Raw genomic sequence first — 19,057 nt, forward strand, 5'->3', positions numbered from 1 at the left:
ATTCTTGACTCAAGAATGCACAACTTGAAAAACTGTCTTCCTGAAGGCGGGAAAAGTTGAAGTGTTCATTCTGCTCATATCTCAAGCTCCAAAAGCCTAACATAGCTGCATTATGTGGATATGACAGAAAACCTTCAACCATTATTCATATGTGATTTGAAAGCACCTTGTCTATTCTCTCTTCAAGATATGCAGATTATGGTCAATTAAGTTCCTGTTAGCGGGAAAAGTTGAATTGGTCATTCTGGTCATACCTCAAGCCACTATGTACACCTTTTGGAGCCTTTTATGACCTTTACATGCTGAAATCTGGCATTGTGCCTTGAACTTGAAGACATGTGAATACATATAAGGTAAACTATTGCCAATACCAGGTTAACAGAACAGCTCACCAATCTTCCATTAAAAAGGTTTTTTTTATTAAAGAGGAAATGACAAGATGGCTTTTTATGCAAGTTATATACATCTGTGCTATACAAATCAAGGATAACATAAAATGTCAGTTCTAAAGATGGCACACTCAAGACAAATCCTTGGCGTACTCTCTTCTCGAGGAAGAAAATAAAGTTAAACATCCTTATTATTTTGCCAACACTGAGGACTGTGGCAAAACATGACTCACAGAAGCTCCAAGTTCAGTGGCAAACACAGCACTACTCACCTACACAGGATAAATCTGGGCTTTGGGAAGTTATTTTCAACCTGGCCTCATCAACAGAGACACAATCCAAGCACAGTTGCACAACCTTGCTATCACAATTATCATGGTTTTAATAGCTTGCAAAACGAAAAGTCAGAAATTGTCTTTCTGTATTAATTTGTCTCTGAGTAACCTCTGATAGGGTAACAGCCTGACAAACAAATCCAGTCTGTGAAGACAAAAGTCACTATGAAAAGACAAAACACAAAACCGTAAAAAAGAAACTGCATGTTAATAAAAGGTCAAACAAATAATGTCTGTTCTTTGCATTGTCATGTTTGCTACAAATAATATTTATAATAATATATTTTTACATGAAACTACACGAATTAACAAAGACACTGGGGGAAAAAACCTTTAAGCACAATTATTGTGTAAGATGTATACATGTTCACAGTAAATGAGTTTTAAACAAAGGAAAATGAGTGCGAAAAAATTTAAAATGAAACGCCATGTATAATTTAACAAAAATATCAAACATCCATCACATCAGAGATAAAGCTCTCTGACACTGAACCACACATCACTTAACAGTACTGTGACCTGGCCCTACTGAGAGGAATAATTATTTCATTTTATTACATTTTTTTTCAGTCATTTTATTTTCTTATATTGTATTGGATGCAATGTACAGAGTCTGTGGTAGCCTTATGGGCCATTGATGAGTAAAAGTTACATATTAGAGCTGCGTCGCCCCCTGCTGGTTCCAAGAGAAGCACGCAGGCGTGGGTCTCTGGCCTTATAGTGCTCATTAAAATCCAGCCGAAAGCTGAGGAACTGCAGGCTCTCATCCGAACTGGTCATCAGCAACACTAGAAACTGCTGTACTATCCCCTGAGAGAAGGACAAAGGGAAATACAGAGATTCTCATTACCCTCCAAAAGTTTTCATGATCTGTGTGTGTGTGTGTGTGTGTGTGTGTGTGTGTGTGTGTGTGTGTGTGTGTGTGTGTGTGTGTGTGTGTGTGTGCGCGCGCGTGCGTGCGTGTGTGGAGAAAAACTAAAAACTGCAAATTGGATCACAGCCACTCAAAAAGTGCCCCCATATGCTACACACAGCACTTGACCACATGGTGGGGATATTTAATGTACATGAATGAAAAAAGGGAATCCTATGAGATACCTGGTAGAAATGTGTGAGTATTCTCAGCTGAGAGCGCATTTTTGGTATGGTTTCCTGGAACCCTTGAACACGTCTGCCCTCCTCTGCCTCCTGTTCAGTTGTCACGCCCCATTCACCCTAAAAACATGCATAGGGAAAAACTCCAATCACCTGCCAGTCATACCAAAATGAAATGGATACCCTCCATTTCCATCCTAAAAACTGACACCCATCACTCTGTCGAACATATCATGATGCACTGCCTAGTCGTGAGCCATCCCTCCCTCCTAAGTACAGCCCTGGCTGCTCCCTCCTGGATGCAGTCCTAGCCTGATACCTCCTCCTGGCGCTGTCTCTTCCTCTCCTGAAACTGGAGCCTGAGCTGTAGCTCTTCCAGGCCAGAGCGATACAGAGCATCCTGGGCATTCTGGAACTCTATGATCTGGTCAAAGATGGCCCTCAGCTGGTTCAACAAGGACTGGGGGAGAGAAAGAGAGATTATCCGTCTCATAAAACTGACACTATGATTAGTGCCTGTGCATGCAAATTGTTGCTGGATGTGTGTGTATATGCCTGTGTGCCAAGGTTAAGTGTAGTGACTTGATACTGAGAGAGAGAGAGAGTTTTGATACCAATACCAAGCTAAAAATAATTTTGCTATAGCTTCTACTGGTCCTTCAGAACACTTGACACTATTATGACAAATGAAACAATTAACTATAGAACAACTTTAACTATAGAAAAGCTTGCATGTATACATAAAGCTTAGCTTAATGGAGTTGAGCTTCTTTCGTGATACAAGCCCCAGTCCAGGCTGTATTCCTGCTTCTCTCCCATTGCACAATGGGAGACTCCTGCCCCCGCATGCTTTGTGTGCTTGCATGTGCAAGACTCTGTGCTCTACCCTGTTGTTTGCATCCAGCAGGCAACGGGTGATGATGGTATTGAGGAAGACCTCGTGGGCGGCAATGATGTGATCCAGATCCTGTGCGTGCTGCACCTTATTCCACAGCTCATCCCAGGAGCACTCCAGGACCTACACAAACACACACATGATAGACACAAATACATACATGTGTGTACACAAGTCTGCATATATTTTCTCTCTCACACACACACACACACACACATACACACAGGTCTATGTAACTAAGAAGCGACTATCACTCTATACCTGCCAAGAGGGCTCCATAGTTTTCACATACTCCTACAACAGCTACAACATTAAATCAACTTAATTTTCTTGATAAAAAATGCTTTAAACTGTATAATATAAACTAAATGCAAATCTTGTAAGCATTGTTTGTCCATCTTAACAGGTGCTCCAGGACCTGTAGAATTAGGATCTATTCCCACATGTTTCACCACATGCAGTACCATGTAATTCCACTGGAGGAAAGAAGGGTGAAAATAGGATTTAATGCATGCAGGCTTGCATTTTTAAATAAGGCAGGTGGTCTTTAGTTTTTCCGAATATGAAAAATTGGTCCCAGAGCACCTGTGAAGATAGACATCATCATGAACACCAGTATGTACCAAGATATTTAAATAAGAAAATGAGCTTACAAGATTTCATTTTCATTTAAAAATTCCAACTTTGAATTAAATCCACTTATGATTATCTGCTTATATAAGTATACATATCATATAATCAAATATTAAGTGTTTATAGATAAGTGCATACAGTTTAAAACATTTTTAATCATGGAAAAACTGGTTTAAAAAAGGAAAACCTGTTTTATTTATTAAAAAATCAGAAAATCCAAAGTGTGCAAAATCCAATGGTGATAGGCAGAACTAGTAAAGATAAATTAAGCAAAATGTAAGCAGTGCAGCATAGTGTCCCTTAATGTCTCCAAATCTATCTATTCAAAAGGTGAAATTGTGCATATATATTTTAACAATTTTTTTTGTCTCATGAAACTCATCTTCTGTATCATTTCCAATTTCCATTTAAAATATCTAGAGGTCCAAAAAGCTATCAAAACCATTCTGTCCATTATAAAGCATAGACACTCACTGAGCACTTTATTAGGCATTTAGCACCTATTACTGCAAAAAAATAAAAAATACTGCTGTAGCCTACCATTGAGAGTTATGATGCATTGTGTGTTCAGAGATTGAATTACTGTCACCTTCCTGTTAGCTTTGACCAGTCTGGCCATTCTTCTATGACGTCTCATTAACAAGGTCAGCAGAACTGCTGCTCACTGGATTAAAAAATTATAATAATTTTTCACCATTGCAAACTCAAGAGACTAGAAAATGGATGGAAATCCCACGAGATCAGCAGTTTCTGAGATACTCAAACCAAAACTCAAAGTTTAACAGGATGAAGGTCTGAATACTTTCTGTAGCCACTGTATAGCCAAAAGTATTGAGTATAAATCTAAAGAAGTTGGATACAATAGCTTTGTCAGACCACACTTGGGGGCAGATATACTAAGCCTTATGTGACCATTTTCACACGCACCTACAGTAGCTTCAGAAAGTATTCTTTCTGCATGCTTTATTGTGATTCAATTTTAAATAGATAGAATTGGCAATTTTGTGAATGTAAAAAAGAAAAGAAAAAGAAAAACCTACACACGATAACCCAAAATGACAAGGTAAAAACATTTTGGGCATTTTAGCAAATGTATTAATTATCAAAAACTGAAATTTATATATAGGTATTCAGACCCTTAATTTCGTACTTGTTCATTGATTCACTGTAGATGTCCCTTTGGCAGCAATTACAGCTTTGAGTCTTCTTAGGCAAGTCTCTACAAGCATCACACACCTGGATTTGGGAAGTTTAACCCATTCCACCTGGCAGACCTGGCTCGGTCATATTGGATGGGAAGTCTCTGCGAAATGCCATCTTCAGGTCTCTCCACAGATGTTCTATGGGGTTTAAGTCTGGGCTTCGGCTGGGTCAGAGACTTGTTTGTCCCTACTTACTAAAGAATTAAAAAGCCTCTACTTTTTGCACACTTGTAATTTTATGTAATTTCTGCAGAGATAGGAGAGCCCGTTGGAAAGACAAACATCTCAGCAATACACCATCAATCAGGCCTTTATGAGTCAATCAAATGGTACAACCAGGGAGCCACGATGGCACATGGCTAAAGCATTTAGCAGTTGTTCCAGACATTCCAAGGTGTTGTACAAGCAATGCTTAATTTCCCCTTTTTTCTAATCTTAAAAAATGGCTTGCTTTTCCCCCAAAGAGAGCTCTCTGGTCTTCATGTTGGTTTATCTTTTCTCACACAAATGCAGTCTTCACAGACAAAACCCAAGGCTAAAACAGCATTTGGCAATAGGTTATGCTGAAGGCTCACCAGTCTAGTTAACCGATTTCCCCTGAAAAAGTCCCAGATTAAAACATTTACATTTTTTGTTTCATGGGAATTGTTTTGGTTTAGATTTTTCCGATTGGTCCGTGGGTGTATTCAAGCGCACTGGCCTGGGCGAGAGAGTGGAGTTGTTGTGTGTGTTTTGAAAGAGAGCACGGTCTCTTTTGGAAACCTGGACAAACAAGAGAGTTCATGTAATTTTCTTCCATGCAACAGGAAGCAAATGCCTAAGGACTCTAAGCCATTAAATTGGGTGTTATAATTACCAGCTTTGGCCCTGGAATTGAGAAGGAATAGTGATTCACTTATCTGTTCCAACTACGGTTTGAAGACAGAAGCAGGAAAAATGAACACTGCGAAATGAATACCAATTTTTGCCTGATTCATGTCGTCTGTGAAGTTGTAAAATGCATAGAAGTTGCGCCCTTGCTTTGTCACTGCACTTTATTAAATAAGTGGCATAGTAAAATAGTTTACACAAATAAAACCATTAGTTTTATTGCTTTCACTATTAACAATGATTGAATGGAAATAAATGGACTAAAGGGATTAAACAGGATTCCTAAATATTTTGGATTAGAATCACTTCATCCTTATGATGGCAATGTTAGGCCTACTTCTTGTACATGACACTGTGCAAACGTCATTAATTGTGCACTTCCATCAACAAAGCCTATCCATATTTTTGATATTTACATGGAATTATGTCCTGTTAATTCACATAACGACCTTTGCGAAAAGCATAACAAAAAACTCAACTACAGCTTAAACCTGGGGTTTCATAGGACACTTGCCCCTGTAACAAATTGTGAACCATCTTTGTGAAACGGAAAATCTTGACTTTAAGTAATTTGAACAAACTAATCTGGCTGACTGAGTTGCCACATACATGAATCAGTACCCTGATCTTCAGGAATGCGGTGGTATTGACATGATAGGGATTTTTCTGCCTCCCCTATGAAGCGGTTGAGTGTGAGACGGTTGAGCAGTTGAGTGTCTGGAGTTTGCATATGTGTATACTGTAAATAGTATAAAGTTAACTTTTGTTCACAATTGCATGACAAGTTACCCCAAACTTCAGCACTCTGGATTCATCTATAGACTTAATCAGAAGTTTAATGACCTGATAACTGAAATTTTCAAATAATTAAAGTACTGCAATATAGACAAAATGCACCCTGAATACTAATTATTTTTGTATGGCTTTATTATTTTACCTACAGCTACCTGGACATTTTATGGGTGTATTTACAGTAGAATAAAACAAAATATGTGTTCACCTGATTGAAATATTAAATGTGCTGTATTGCATGTTATTTAACTTCTTTGTATACTTTGAATTCTGCTATAAGTTGGAGAAACTATGAAGGCAAGAACTTAGTCAAAAATAGTTTCACAGATTATTATTGTTTCATTAATTTAATGACAAAAGTTATCAAACATCCACGTCTCCCCTGTGACACTAGAGCGAAATAACAGCCTCACGGTTGTATGCCTCTGCCAACCAGTTATGTTGCAGTTTGCATCCCTGTCTGTCCAGCAATAACAAACTTCTAAAATTGATGAAGTTGAGCTTAATGTATTTTTATTATTTTTATAAATTTAATTAAAGAAATGTAGTTTCTTTGTGATTTATGTTAGATTAAATGTTGAATAAATTATCTGGATATTTAGTTAAAGGCAGAGTAGGGGAATGACAAGACCAAGAAAAATATTTGATAGTTTGCATTTCTTAATAAAATTGCACGTTTAAACATTGTATGAATTTATTTGCTTTGGACCATCATTTTTTTCTGTCAAACCAACAGCAATTGCAGAATATTCAAACAAAAAGTGTTTGATACTAACTCTAAAATATCAGCTAATGATTACATCACCAATCAATGAACAAAATAACCCAAGATTTTTCTCAGCTAGAGTGGTAAGCAAAACTTTATGTCACAGTGAAGTTGACCTTTGATCTTTAATCTTTTGGATATTAAATGTTATCACTTCATAATTTTATCCTGGCGACCTGTCCAGGGTGTATTCCTGCCTTTCGCCCAATGTATGCTGGGATAGGCTCCAGCCCCCCTGCGACCCTGTTCAGGATAAGCGGGTTAAGATGATGGAATTTTATCCTATTAAAATTTGTGTGAAATTTTGTCAATTAGCGTAATAATTATTGAGTTATATACGTCTTTTGGGAGATCACGACAGGCCAGCCACTCCACTGCTCCAATTGTTCCTTATTTGGAGATAATGGCTCTCATCTGATGTCCCAGAGCCTTAGAAATGGCTTTGTAACCCTTTTCAGATTGATTCATTGATTCCTTTGATCATGGCCTACCAAACATATGAATTAGTCAGAATTGAAGCAGTTCTGCAAAGATGGCAGTTAAAAAAAAATTGTTTTGCGTTCACCCGGATTCATTTTTTCATTTCGCCTACAGATCCAAAACCATTCTGTATGAAAAATACAAAATAACGGAAATCAGGAAGGGGAGAAATACTTTTTCATGGTGCATAAGTATTTGGTCAGCACAAAGTTGCCTTAGAATGTGGAATTAGAAATTATATAGAATCTTTACATATACAGTGTAGTGCATAAGTATTTAGGCAGTGACACAATTTTTGGTGTTTTGCCTCAGTATACTAGCACATTGACATTGATTTGAAATTAAATGATGAATATGAGATTAAAGTGCAGAGTCCTCTTAAATTTGAGGGTATTTACATATACTTAAGTATGTGAAGACAATGAGTATGCAGATATGTTATACTGCAAATATTAAATATTACAGCTGAAGTATAATGTAAAACCACTATACAATTTATCAGAAGTGAATATTCCTTTTATGGATTTTGAGTGAATCCTTTCTATTTATTTGATTTCCGAGAACCACATATGTACTGTTTCAGTATGTTGTTATTACTACAGTACTTATTACATCCTGGACATTTACAATATTACAAAACAAAAAATAAATATATTTTAAAAATCTATCTTTGAATGGAAGTAATCTATCAGCCATTTATGAATGAGAAAAAACAGGTAATTATCCATCTAAAATTAGTGTGAGACTTGGCAAATCATAATTTATTATTTGAGAGAAATAATACTTAGTCTGTGACTAAAATTCCAGCTCCAGTCTACAGGGGCAGCAGAGAATGGAAGTTACACCAGTAACACACATCCAGTCCCCTCTTGTTCATTTTCATAAAATGTCACTGAGGGGTGTCAACTCATCATTTTAACATGATTTAAATGCGCACGTGCGGACGCACGCACGCACGCACGCACAGGCCGAATCCGAAACAGCTTCCCAACTACTGTGTCCTTAAAATATGCTAATATAAAATATACTGCTTTACTTGATACTAACTATATTATAATCATGAAAAGTAAACTGATTAGCTAGATCAGGGGTGCCCAATACGTCGAACATGATCGACCGGTCGATCGCAAAGGTAGTGTGGGTAGATCACATGGCATTAAAAAAATTTTGATAGCCTATCATCCATCCTCACTATGGCACATGCCACTTGATTGGCGTACCGGGCAGCCAGTCTGAGATCGCGGTCGCATGGTCAACCACACGAGCTACTGCAAAAATGCGGGCAAGCTAATAACCTAGTTAGCTCCAATTTATCTCTACTAAAGAAAGGGTATAAAAATGAGTGGGGGAGCTGGACCAAGTAAGAAACCAAAAACTTACCACTTCCATCCCGAATGGGAGGAGGGCTTTTTTTTCACAATGTCATATTCAAAGTGCATTTGTCTGATCTGCCAATCTACCATCGCTATTCCAAAGAAGGGAAATGTGGAGCGGCACTTTCGGACAGTTCATAAAAACTACGACACTGACTTCCCTCCGAAAAGCGAGCTGAGAAAGAGAAAAGTGAAGGAACTAAAATCACAGTTGTCCGGACCGCAGTCATTTTTCTCACAGCTGAGCTCAAAAGCTAAGGCAGCCGGGTGAGTCACTCCATCATTAAGCAAAAGAAGTCTTTCCAAGATGGAGAGATAAGAGGCCTTCGTTGAAGCGGCTGACTCGTTGTTTCGGGACTTTAAAAACAAACCAGAAATATTATCTTCAATCAAAGCTCTCCAGCTATCAAGAGGTACAGTGACACGGCGCTGTGAAGTCATGGCCGAGGACTTGACACAGCAGCTCTGGAAGGACATTGCGGCCTGCGAGTGTTTCTCACTGCAATTGGACGAGTCTACAGACGTAAGTGATACAGCCCAATTGTGCATTTTTATTCGGATGGTGTTTACAGATATGACTGCAAAAGAGGAGCTGTTAACAATAACACACACGGGGAGAGGACATTTTTCAGTCTTTCAAAAACTTTATAGAGAAAACCCAGCTCCCAGTGTGCAAATTGGTGTCAATCACCACAGACGGTGCGCGCCCGCAATGGTTGGCCGCTCGAATGGATTTATTGCCAAGTGCAGGGAGGACGATGCAACATCTATCCTCAAAGCTGCAGCGCCATGATTTGGGGAAATTCCAAAACCTCGCGTCAGTGCTGGAGATACAATAGAAGGTGTGTGCACAACTTGACAGTGCGCGCTACACAGAGCAGATTGACAATTGTCTGTCAGAGTTTGACAAACGCTTTTCAAGCTTTGCTTTACTCAAGCCAGTCGCTACATTTATGTGCTACCCATTTCGGGAAGAAATTGAGTCCTCTGGAGCAGCGAGCCAATTATGCTGCTCCATGAGAGCCGGTCAAACTTGGCTTTTGGCAGGACCGGGAATCAAACCCCGGTGCAACTGCAGCGAACTGCAACCGCAAGTTGGCTTTAACGGCTTTTATAGGCAAATGCAATGGGGTTCTTGGTAATGAAAGCACAAATCTTGGTTTTAAACCGGTTTTCTGTGCGGTAAGCCACATAGTGGCTTTCTGGTGTTTTGAAAATTGATATTACATTACATTACATTATTGGCATTTGGCAGACGCTCTTATCCAGAGCGCTGTGGGAGAGATATCATCTATATATATACGAAAGACTACATTTTGCGCTCATTTAAAGATGATGTTTTTGCGGGCATGCCCACTCTTAACGACTCGATCAACAAGAGGGGCAGAGTTTGGGAGTTAGTTTGCTTATGTTTATGCAGGTTTTCACCCTGACACCATGGCATGGATTGGGGTGCGGCTCAAACAAAACTTTTCAGTCAGGGTTGCTATTTGTTTACACAAAATGGAGTGGTATGGCTTAATTCGATTTTAAAAACCAAACAAACAATAACAAAAAAAAAAACAATAATGTTATCTATAAATCAGAGGCAAGACCCGCAGCATTAAAACTGAAAAAAAAAGAAAAGTGATTTAGGGTTTATTACCCCTTTAATAAACGAAGAGGTGGAGTCATCTTTAGGTCAAATCACAGTCCAATAGATCATAAAAGGAAGGGTGAGGGCTTTTTATAATGGCGAGTGTCTTACAACACATCTGGCATACCGTTGGAAAACAGCATGGTGATATGCCAGTCTGCAGTATGTTTTTTTTTATTATTATTATTTTTTAGAAACATATTTTGAGGCCACAATAGTTCTGGCCACACCCACACTGAGTGTATAACCTGGGAATAAGGACATAATCAATATTACATTGAGATAAACGTTTTTGAGAAACTACTTTCTCATCTAGTGTACACAATTTATGTATGCAACAGTAAGCAAGCTGTTTCGGACACTGCCACAGTTGAGGTTGAGGGTACCATAGAAATGCCAGGCCCACCTCGAAGGTGATATAATACTGCATCTGGTGTATGAAGTGGACCATCTCGGAAGCCAGGATGTGACATTGATGCAGCACTCCAGACAGCTCTGCAATGATGGAAAGGAAGTACAGTAGAATGTCAAAGAACCAAACACATCAGGAACGAAGGACACTGAAAGTGAAATTGAGATGCGACAGTTTTACGAAATTAAACACTTCAAATTTCAGCTGGATATACTCCAGTGCGACAGTCTCTCACTTTTGTTACATGTCAGTGTACGATGTAGCCCCGACAAAATCCCATTTTCCATCACTGTAACTTTGCGCGATAAGATTGTGTCACTTGTGTCATTCCTGCCTAGTTTTACCAGAAAGCACTCACTGGGAAGTGAGTTTTTTCGAAGACGTTTGAAAAACAAATTATATCGAGCCTTTCGACAATCAAAGCTTGTCATCATTTTTATTTTAATGTTTACAAAAGAAAAAAGTCACCCAAAGGCATCTGACTAGGGTCTGGGTCAAAAGTCGGTGATGTCACTTACCCTGCGAATTAACATGTGCAGAAAGAATATTTATATCCAAAGAAAGTAGTCGGTTTAAGTGTTTACATGGCATATATTCACCTGTTAAATGGATTGTCAAAAGGTGCAGACTACCCCTTTTATACCGAATAAAATTTCAATCGGAATAGGATAATTTGTTCCAATTGAGTGGTTACGAGGCATTTTTATTCTGTGTTCCTGAAATTGTCCATGTATGTGCACCCATCGTTTTATATTAGGGGTGTGAACGGTTGAACGTTTAACCGATAACAAATATTTATATTACTCAGTTTATAATAAATGCACGTTCACCACCAGGCACATTATTGTGGCTTATATCCTAAACTAGCAATCGACAAGCTACAGTAGTTCTCGCAAGCAATCTGAAATTTCAGGGGGTTTAAAATGCAAACACCACAAGGAATCAAATGCGTTATCAAATAATTTCCGTAGCTGCTGCTTGACTTATGACTTAATTGTTGTCATTTCTTAAGGTTCACAGAAAATCTGTGTTTTTTTATTTCCTCTAGGGTCCTCATTGCACTTGGCCCCTGTGTTTGATTTGCACTTTATTTTATGTCGCTCTGGATAAGAAAGCAAAAAAAAAAAAAAGGTGAAAAATGGACCAAATTCGGAACATGTAAATGCGGAAATTAAATAAAGTTACCAATATTAATGGTAAAATATATTTTGAAGTTCTTCGAAAGACTGATTTGACTTGGTTCTCATGTCCATGTGAGATTAAAACAGACACCGCTTTAATAAAATAAATATAGCGATCAAGAAATAATTAGTGGGTTACACGACTACCAGCGACATTAGTTAAGAGTTCTGAGTGGGAGTGTTACAGAGTTAGCGAGAGAGAGGAGAGGAGCGAGAGAGGCTGTGCGTAGTTTCATTCTGTGCATACTCGCAAACTGATTCAAAGGAAGTATACAGCTAACAGAATGCAGTCAAATGATTTTTTTTTAAAAGACAAATAGAAACAAAGATTCACTATCTCTGTTAAGACTAAGCTAAACACTGGCTATTGTCTGGAAAGTTTGTTCAGACATTACATTACATTACATTACATTGACATGACTTACTGAGTCTGTTAATGCGCATCTTTTTCTCCAAGGGCAGCTGTTGGTTGTCCTTTGAGAAGCAACGCAGAGCCATGAATTATGGATGTCGAAGGGCATAAGCGCAAAGCTGCGCCCCCAATGTCATCTGGTCTGTTCCGTCATTGAAAGATGTCCTCTGGTCTTTTTCCATGTGGAAAAGTTTTTTAACTGCAGTTCAAGGTTTGTTCTGCAGTTCCTTGTGGTCAACTGGTGCACGAACGTGCACGAGCAAGGTTCAACTTTGTTAGTAATAGGCCTAGATTAGCCGTGTCTGTGAGGCCTAGTCGCCGTGGAGAACTCGTCCTCTGTCCGTGTCGGGAGCAGAAGGGCGAGTCCCCAGAAGAGAACAAAGAGACTGGACTGGATTGCTCTAGCTCTCATAGTGTAAAAGTTTGTTGCTTCCGGCATTACAGTATTGGTTTGACTAACTAGACTTCATGCCAAAATGTTATGGAAGTTCCCTTTGGCCTTCTGGGAAATCTGGTCCTGGGGTCCCTACAATACGGAAGTTATGGTATACTGTTATCATAGCGACATGAAATGGGCCCATTCATTCATTCAAATTTTCTTCTGGCACTGAACTCAGTGGAAGGATGCCACAGTTTGGCTCTCGTTGCTGCGTCTTCATTGATTAACTTATTCAAAGTTGCTTCCTCCTGGAGAGTTTGAGTTAGGGTTTCTTTGTGTAACCTGGCTTTACAAAACCAAACACTATCAGGCTTAACCGGTACTATGAAGGTGGTTACCAACTTGCTAAGTGAAAAAGGGCTTTGTTAACATTGTACAGCTGTACAAACATGGATTTCTTTGTAAAGGGTGAAATTTCTGTCTCTTTTTCCTCAGAATGCGGACAACCCCGGTGGAAAATCCAGCTATGACCAATTTGAAATGATAAACTACCAGCTGTTTCAAAATATAGCTTTAGCTGTTCAAACAATGTTGAGTATGGAGCTGGGGGTATACTAAGAATCGAGATTATGGGGTTAGCGAGCTAACCTAAGCGCTAACCCTGGGTTTTCTTTACTACAAAGCTGAGTTATTTCAAATCAGGGTATATCGCCATGGCTAACCTGGTCTGGGGCAAATGTTCAGGCCAAAGCCATAGAAAGAGAGGGTTGCATATTAAAAGCGTTGGAACAGCAAGGCCAATTCCTTTGTTTTGGCAATACACTGATTACATTTGGGGTGAGATGAGACAAGTTCAGAATTTTAGCTTTTATTTCCCAGTATTTACACCTAAATGTGTTAAGCTACTCAGAACATAGTATTTAAGAAATAAAGTAAATAAGACTTAATATTTGGTAGCATATCTCTTGCTTGCAATAAGTGCATCAAGCCCTGCAACCCATTGACTATACCATTGACTATACAGTGCACTAGTCTTTAAGATTCTGAATTCTTTGAGGTTTGAATCTTGGAACAATCTGTCCAGTGGCGAGCACATGTTGTTTGACGTAAAGTACATAATATGCAAGGCAACAGCAGTTGTCAGATCTGTGTTAATGCACCTAGGTGGAGAGCAGGCTGTTAGTTAAGGCTATTTAGAGTTAGATTAATTTAATTCCCTGTCTTTTGATGCTTTCAGCAAATGCAAACATTTCACTTAAAACATTTTTTTGTGATGAAATGTGCTAAAATAAAAATAAAATAAAAACATTTGCTTGACTCATTAATTGATTAATTATAACGGCAGTGTTACTGTCCCGTATTACCATATTGATTTCTGCAGGCACAGCAACCTAATTTCATTAGATTATGAAACCAAACGCAAAACTATTTTATTGAAATAAGTGAATCAATTTGTAGAAGCATCATAATGCAATGGCTGTACCCTACTGCACTTGGAGCAATATTGCTAACTAGCTAACACATAACGGACAGCACTAGACAACATAAGAAACATGTTAAATTTGATCAATGCAAACTTAATTAAAAAAACTATGTTTTCTTTATTTGTTTGAACAAAATGTCGGAGGCATTGCCAGTATTCAGTACCTGCTTAACTATTTGCTGCCCGATTACTGTGAGAAAAAACAATTTCTTTCTGGAGTCGATTTTATGGAATGTCAAAAACGCAGTTCTTTTAAACCCAACTATTTAGGAAAAGTTGTGGAAAGGAAGGTATTTACTGTCTGGGGACCCCTGAGGTTCTACTGTACCATCAACAGAAATTGAAGTCACAGATAAGGATCATTGGAACCCAATGGCTCACCAGGCATGTTCTTCAGCAGTTTGGCATTGCACATCTGGCCTTTCCAGATATCCGTCAGTGTGTACTCCATGCGCTTCGCCCGCCACAGGAAGTTGAACACCCTCAAGTAGTGGCTCATGCACTCTCGTGTGAACACCTGTGACAGGCAGATAGAGCATTCATTTTCTGCACAGATCACACTTCTTTCAACAAATCAGAAAAGAGCTTCCCTGTGAGAGGGCCAGTACTCCTTTATGAAAAGAGAGGTTCCTGAGAAAAACAGCCTCTTTCCAAGAGCTACAGAAGCACCATATGTTCAATGATGAGGTTTCCTTTAAGGGTAAGAACCACATGACGACACAATGCACAGATACAAGACAAATTATTTTCATCGTAGAGGTTTTGCATTAAATTATGCTGAAATTGCAGTGAATTCTAATTCTTAGTGTTCTAGTTGCCACAAGGGTTCACAGGTTTTTATCCATGTGATCGCTCTAGCACTTGGAACCACCCTCCAAGATTTTCAGTGCACTTGTCAGAAATGTAATGTCATGTGAATGGATAAATGCATTTGGCAAAACATACAATTTCCCACTCCCTTTGTCATGACTGTATTTATAGTTCTGCTTTGTGAGCAGCAGGAGCTCAGGCTGTTTCTTCCCGTTTAAACAAAGAGAAAGAAAATCTGACAAGCTATGACCAAACATCAGGCAACAAAAAAAGTCTGAAGAAAAACCCCTAAACATCAGTCAGCGACATGACAATTTCCACAGGGCAGGGGTGAAGGTATTTCAATCAACTGTTCGAAGAAGACTTGGAGAGCAGCAAAATAGAGGCTATACCAAAAGATGCAAATCACTCATCAGTAGAAAGAATCAGAAGGCGAGATTACAATTTGCAAAGAAGGACAGAGTTGGAACAAAGTTTTATGGACTGATTGGTAGAGGCGCAACTTGGCCTAAAGTCATGGAAAGGCCAAAGTGTGGAGAAATAATGGATATGGTCATGATCCAAAACATACAAGCTCATCTGTGAAGCAAGGTGGAGGAAGTGTCATGGCTTGGGCATGCATGCAGTTTCTGACAGCAGACTTAAATAAATAAATATAGGATACAATAAAAATTACCTGAATTAATGATAAAGATAAAGCTCAAGGCTTGATAAAGATAATGACTGTTGTGGTGAAACTGTGCCTTGAAAAGGAAAACCTGAGATCAAATATTAATGAAAACAATTAATTTCAGGGACATGGACATCAATTACCAGACAGAGACAAATCCCCCAGATAAAACAGATTGAACATTACATTACAGGTATTTGGCAGATGCTGTTATCCAGAGCGAAGTACAACAAAGTGCATAACTGTAACCAGGGACAAGTGCGCCAAAAGACCCGAGGGAAGTACCGTCTCAAGTGCTAAGAATCCAACAAAGATAAGGTCTTGAGCCTTGTAGATTAATCTGAAAACGGATTATGACTGTTTTTATACAACACAAAAGACAGATATGCGCTTACGTAGGAACAGCAATAAACATCTTACACAGCCACGAAAGTAACGAAAGGTGCAATAAAACGATCCTCGCAATAATAAAAAGCATAATTTCCAATTAGAGATTACAGCGAGGTAGGGAGGGGGTGGGGAGAGGTGGAGCTTGAAGAGGTGCATCTTCAGTCTGTGCTTGAAGGTGGTCAGAGTGTCTACTGTTCTGACCTCAGAACAGCATGTGAAATAAATGCGTGTGTTACCAGAGCAAGCAACGCGTAGCTACACACCCCAAGCCACACTTGAGCACTTTTGTTTTCTTTATTTTGCTTTCATGTAAACACTGCCATTTTGTCACTGGATGCACATCAAAAATAGACACCACTTAAAAATAAATAAACAAAACAAGCAAAGTGCTGGTAAGTATGCCTATAACAAGGGTCAGGAAAGTCACAAAATATGTTTCAGAATCTAAATGCAAATGATCAAACACTGCCTAGGGAGGTGAAAAAATCCGTAGCCTACTCAGTTGTAGCCTAATCCATACATTAAAAAATATACCCTTTAATAAATGGAAAAAATGTTAGTATTTGTCCGAAACATTATAGGCTACTGTATAGTATGACAATTCACCAAAGAAAGACAACACAACTTAAAAATAATGTTTTGAAAGATTGAGGGATGTGTCCATCTGCTGAATTCTGTAAGCAATGATAATGTACTGTTTTTACTTTAATTGGTTAGTACATACAAACTACGTTAGCCATTAAATTGCAAGATGGCTAGCCCCTTTACTAAATACCGAGAATACCGATTTCCGCGTTGGGTCCGTGGTGAAAACATGTCGTCCACCCCATGTTTCCAAGTCCAACTCTGGGAGTGGTTTGAATAGTCATAGTGTAATAGCAAAGTGCATTGTAAAGCCACAAGCCTTTACAAAAGAGTTGTTTTCCATTCCTAAAGGCTTTGCCATTTGACAAAACATGCATTTTTTGTCACTGTTGGAAAGTTGGATGTTGTATGTTATTCCTACATAGATCACTTATTGTAATACTCTGCACTTTAACCTCATATTCATCGTTTCATTTCTAATCCTACATGCTGGAGAACTGAGCCAAAACAGAAACTGTACCACTGTCCAAAAACCTACAGACTGCACTATATACATACAGTATATAGCCAGCTCTAGAATTATTGGCACCCTTGATAAACATGAAGGAAAAAGGCTGCATATAATAAACACAGATTATACATTTACATTTTACATTTTAGTCATTTGGCAGATGGTTTTAATCCAAAGCGATTTACAATTGCATAGGTCCTTCCACAAGTTAAAGCATCACATCCATAACCAGTAAAATACATATGAAGTGCTGTTCTAAACATACAGTCATCATAAGTGCAATTCTTTTTTTTTTGGGTTAGACAAGAGGGAATCGGGAGGCAAATCAGGAGGTAGGATTAAGGTAGTTTGAAAAGGTATAATTCAGTGTTTTTCTTTTTACCAACGTACAATAAACAAACAAGGCAGAGCAAACATTTGTGTGTGTGATGGAGAGATAGCAACTGCAACTATGATCTGCTAGTTAGCCTGCTGCAAGAGTCACAGCTAATATGATAAAACGGCTTGCGAACAGGGTTCTATTCTAAATCAGGAATCACAGCACCTTGCCTGCTCAATTCAGTTGAAGGGTAGCCTTATTAATTAGCAGAGTAGTTTATCAACTCTAGTTTTTAAATAAACACTTCTGTAAAAGAAAAATTTTCAATAGTTCATTTTTAAAATAGACATTACCCAACCTTCAGGTCGAGACAGAGATTACATTACATTATTGGCATTTGGCAGACGCTCTTATCCAGAGCGACGTATAGTTGATTAGCAGGAGACAATCTTCCCCTGGAGCAATGCAGGTTTAAGGGCCTTGCTCAAGGGCCCAACGGCTCTACAGATCTTATTGTGGCTACACCGGGATTCGAACCACCGACCTTGCGGGTCCCAGTCATAATAACATTGCGGGAATAGGATATTTTACCTAAATTGATGTTTTTTTTCATTCACTGAAAGTATTTTGAGCATTTCCATACCAAGTTGACATTTGTACGATGAGTAGTTTTTGAGAATGAGAGCTTTGTTTGACACCTGCAGCAGTCTTCATCTGCACCGGCAGTCCGGCGGTACACTGACGTTAAATCATTAAATTAAATCACTTAAACACATTCTCACCAGATGGACGGACAGACGACAGACAGACAGACACTCAGCACCAGGGTCAAGTAACGTTAACTAGCTAGCTAGCTCTGTGTCTTGTATATAATTTGTATAGATAGCTAGATCAAATTAATTTATAATGATAGAAAGAAAGCAAAATGCACAATGTGATACAATGCACTGATAAAATTATATATACATACATATATCATTACTTTACTGGTGCTGAATATCTATCAATCTATCTATCTCTAAATCTAATCTAAATGTCATTTATTTATAAACTGCTGTCTGTCTATCGATCGATCGATCGATCGAATGAAAATGTGTTCAAGTGATTTAACGTAACGTCAGAGGACCGCCAGACTTAGCGCAGGTGTCAAACAAAGCTCTCGTTCTCAAACTACCCATCGTAAAAATGTCAATTTGGTATGGAAATTCTCAAAATACTTTCAGCTTGCCTGACATATAATGAAAAGAACATTGGAATTTGTTGTCAAAAGTTATAGCTAATTGAAGTAAAATATTCTATTCTATTCTATATTTTTACCCCCAAGGGGGGTGGCTATGGCGGTGACATGTTGCCGGTCTGGTCTATGAAGTAACGTTACTCAAAAAACGACTGAACCAAAGCTGTGTAGAAACAGTTAGCTAGTTAACTATGCCGAAATC

The 19,057-nt window shown here is 38.6% G+C and overlaps 1 protein-coding gene across 3 annotated transcripts in view; it reads right to left on the reverse strand.

The window, feature by feature from the left end:
- Positions 1–397: 397 nt before the first annotated feature.
- tubgcp3 (tubulin gamma complex component 3) overlaps positions 398–19,057 on the reverse strand; it is a 291,027-nt gene continuing 272,367 nt past the window's right edge. For all 3 annotated transcript variants that reach the window (XM_061235118.1, XM_061235117.1, XM_061235116.1), the window contains 6 exons: positions 14,715–14,850; positions 10,873–10,961; positions 2,706–2,837; positions 2,139–2,279; positions 1,823–1,939; positions 398–1,534 (listed from right to left, as the gene is read on the reverse strand). In XM_061235118.1, the coding sequence (XP_061091102.1) occupies positions 1,373–1,534; positions 1,823–1,939; positions 2,139–2,279; positions 2,706–2,837; positions 10,873–10,961; positions 14,715–14,850 (777 nt within the window). In that variant the 3' untranslated portion in view covers positions 398–1,372. The remainder of the gene's footprint in view (positions 1,535–1,822; positions 1,940–2,138; positions 2,280–2,705; positions 2,838–10,872; positions 10,962–14,714; positions 14,851–19,057) is intronic.

This window comes from Conger conger, chromosome 3 (genome assembly GCF_963514075.1).
Source record: "Conger conger chromosome 3, fConCon1.1, whole genome shotgun sequence".
NCBI lineage: Eukaryota > Metazoa > Chordata > Actinopteri > Anguilliformes > Congridae > Conger > Conger conger.